Raw genomic sequence first — 1,695 nt, forward strand, 5'->3', positions numbered from 1 at the left:
CTCCTTGAGGAAGGACATGACCACGCTGGCAGCCTTCCCTGTTACGCTCCGTGCCTTCCCGCATCCTGCCCAAGCCTGCCGCCAACCTCCTTGGCCCGAGTCCACGGCTGGAAGCGGTCGCCTCCTCTGCTGCATCTCCCCAGCCATGAGTCCTCTGGCCCGGGGGCTGCTGCCGGATGAAGGCTACGTGTGCCGGCAGCAAGGACTCCTGGAGGGCAGCAGGATCTCACCTCTGTGCCAGGGGAACAGCATGGGGGGTCAGGCTGACACCACGGCTGCTCTCCCAGCGGGCTCCAGCCACAAACCGCGCAAGCCTCGCGCACAGCGTGTCAGGGTCGTGAAAACCGAGGAGAGCTTGCTCCGTGAGAGAGCCAGGCTGGAGACGAGACCTCCCATCCCAGCTGGCCACCAGCCACGATGAGCTCCACGTGCCAGAGGCTGCAGCGAGGGACCCCTCCGCTCGCACGCTGGGCCAAATCGGCACGTGGAAAATGTCTTGCACAGGGACTCGAGGATCTTCCCTGAAAAACACCAGCCTGCCTTCCAAGGCACGTTACCTCAGGGAGGAAACGTGTCAGGTCCCTCCCTGGAAATCTCTTCCCGTCCCTTGGCAGGGGAAGCGCTGGCCGGGATGTTACATCTGCCATTGTGACACCTCGTTTTGAGGGACGGTGACAGAGCCCAGCTTTTCCCAGAAAGGGTAACATGGATCGATCCGGTGGGCCGGGGGGAAGAGGAGGGGGCAAATAAAGCCTCCCCTGCCTTGTTCCTTCCCAGCGATTGACTCCTCTGGCAGTGCTGCTGCGGTGCTTTGTGTACCTGCGCTATGACCTGTCATCTGTGGTGTGACGCTCCCGCTTCCCCCCCAGGCCCAGCCTCCCCCGTTACACTGCATCTCCCACGATGAGCTGTCGTCTCCTCGTCATGGAAAGCTACTTGCAGCCTGGGACTCCCTAGTCTTTTGGGATACTGGGTGTCGCTTTCTGGATGCTTTTGTGGATTTTCCCAGCCACCACAGGAAAACAGTGGTTGGAGAAAACCATACTCCAGCTCCCAAGAAACCCCAAGATCCCCCCAAGGTCTTCTCTGGGGGATGAAAAACACCAACGGAGAGCCAAGCCTCGCTGTTAGCCAAAACAACTCATCCTCAGGAGGAAGCCCTGAGAAATATCCACATGGAGAAGCCTGGCCAGTACCTCGGGAGGGACCCCGATACCCCGAGACCTCACCTGGTAAATGGCTTCGTCGCAAGCGTTCTGCAGGCCCAGGTTCACCATGGTGTTCTGCAGCGTGCGGCCCATGTAGAACTCCAGGGACAGGTAGTAAATGCGCTGGGGAGGCAGAGCAAGACGCTCACACGCAGCACGGCGCTTCGCTTTCACCGGACTCGCTTAAAATTAGGAGCAGACACAAGCGCTTTCCAGAGCAGGGCCATCTTCCCAAACCGGCTCTTGGCGCCTGCCCTGGAACACCCCGCACCCGTTTGTTTGGCGGAAGGATCTCGCACGGGACGCTCGCCAACCCTCCGCCGCGCGTCTCCCTGCCAACAGCCTTCTATAGAAAAAGCTCGTCGCCTGTCAAGTGTTTCCCTAATTAACCGAGGGCAAGAATTATCCGGGATGCTGAATGGTATATTTAGACACCACCGAGCCGAGGTGATGCTTACGCTGGGCTTTTAAAGTTTTCCCGAGCTGA

The 1,695-nt window shown here is 59.5% G+C and overlaps 1 protein-coding gene across 1 annotated transcript in view; it reads right to left on the minus strand.

Annotated features, from left to right (window-relative positions):
• Positions 1–1,331, minus strand: part of LOC104511444 (glycogen phosphorylase, brain form-like) — a gene marked incomplete at both ends in the record, with an annotated part of 8,634 nt that extends 7,303 nt beyond the window's left edge. Inside the window, 1 exon segment of the mRNA XM_010154064.1 lies at positions 1,230–1,331. Coding sequence (XP_010152366.1) covers positions 1,230–1,331 — 102 coding nt within the window.
• Between the last annotated feature and the right edge of the window lie 364 nt (positions 1,332–1,695).

Source organism: Eurypyga helias, unplaced genomic scaffold, assembly GCF_000690775.1.
Source record: "Eurypyga helias isolate BGI_N326 unplaced genomic scaffold, ASM69077v1 scaffold22966, whole genome shotgun sequence".
Lineage (NCBI taxonomy): Eukaryota > Metazoa > Chordata > Aves > Eurypygiformes > Eurypygidae > Eurypyga > Eurypyga helias.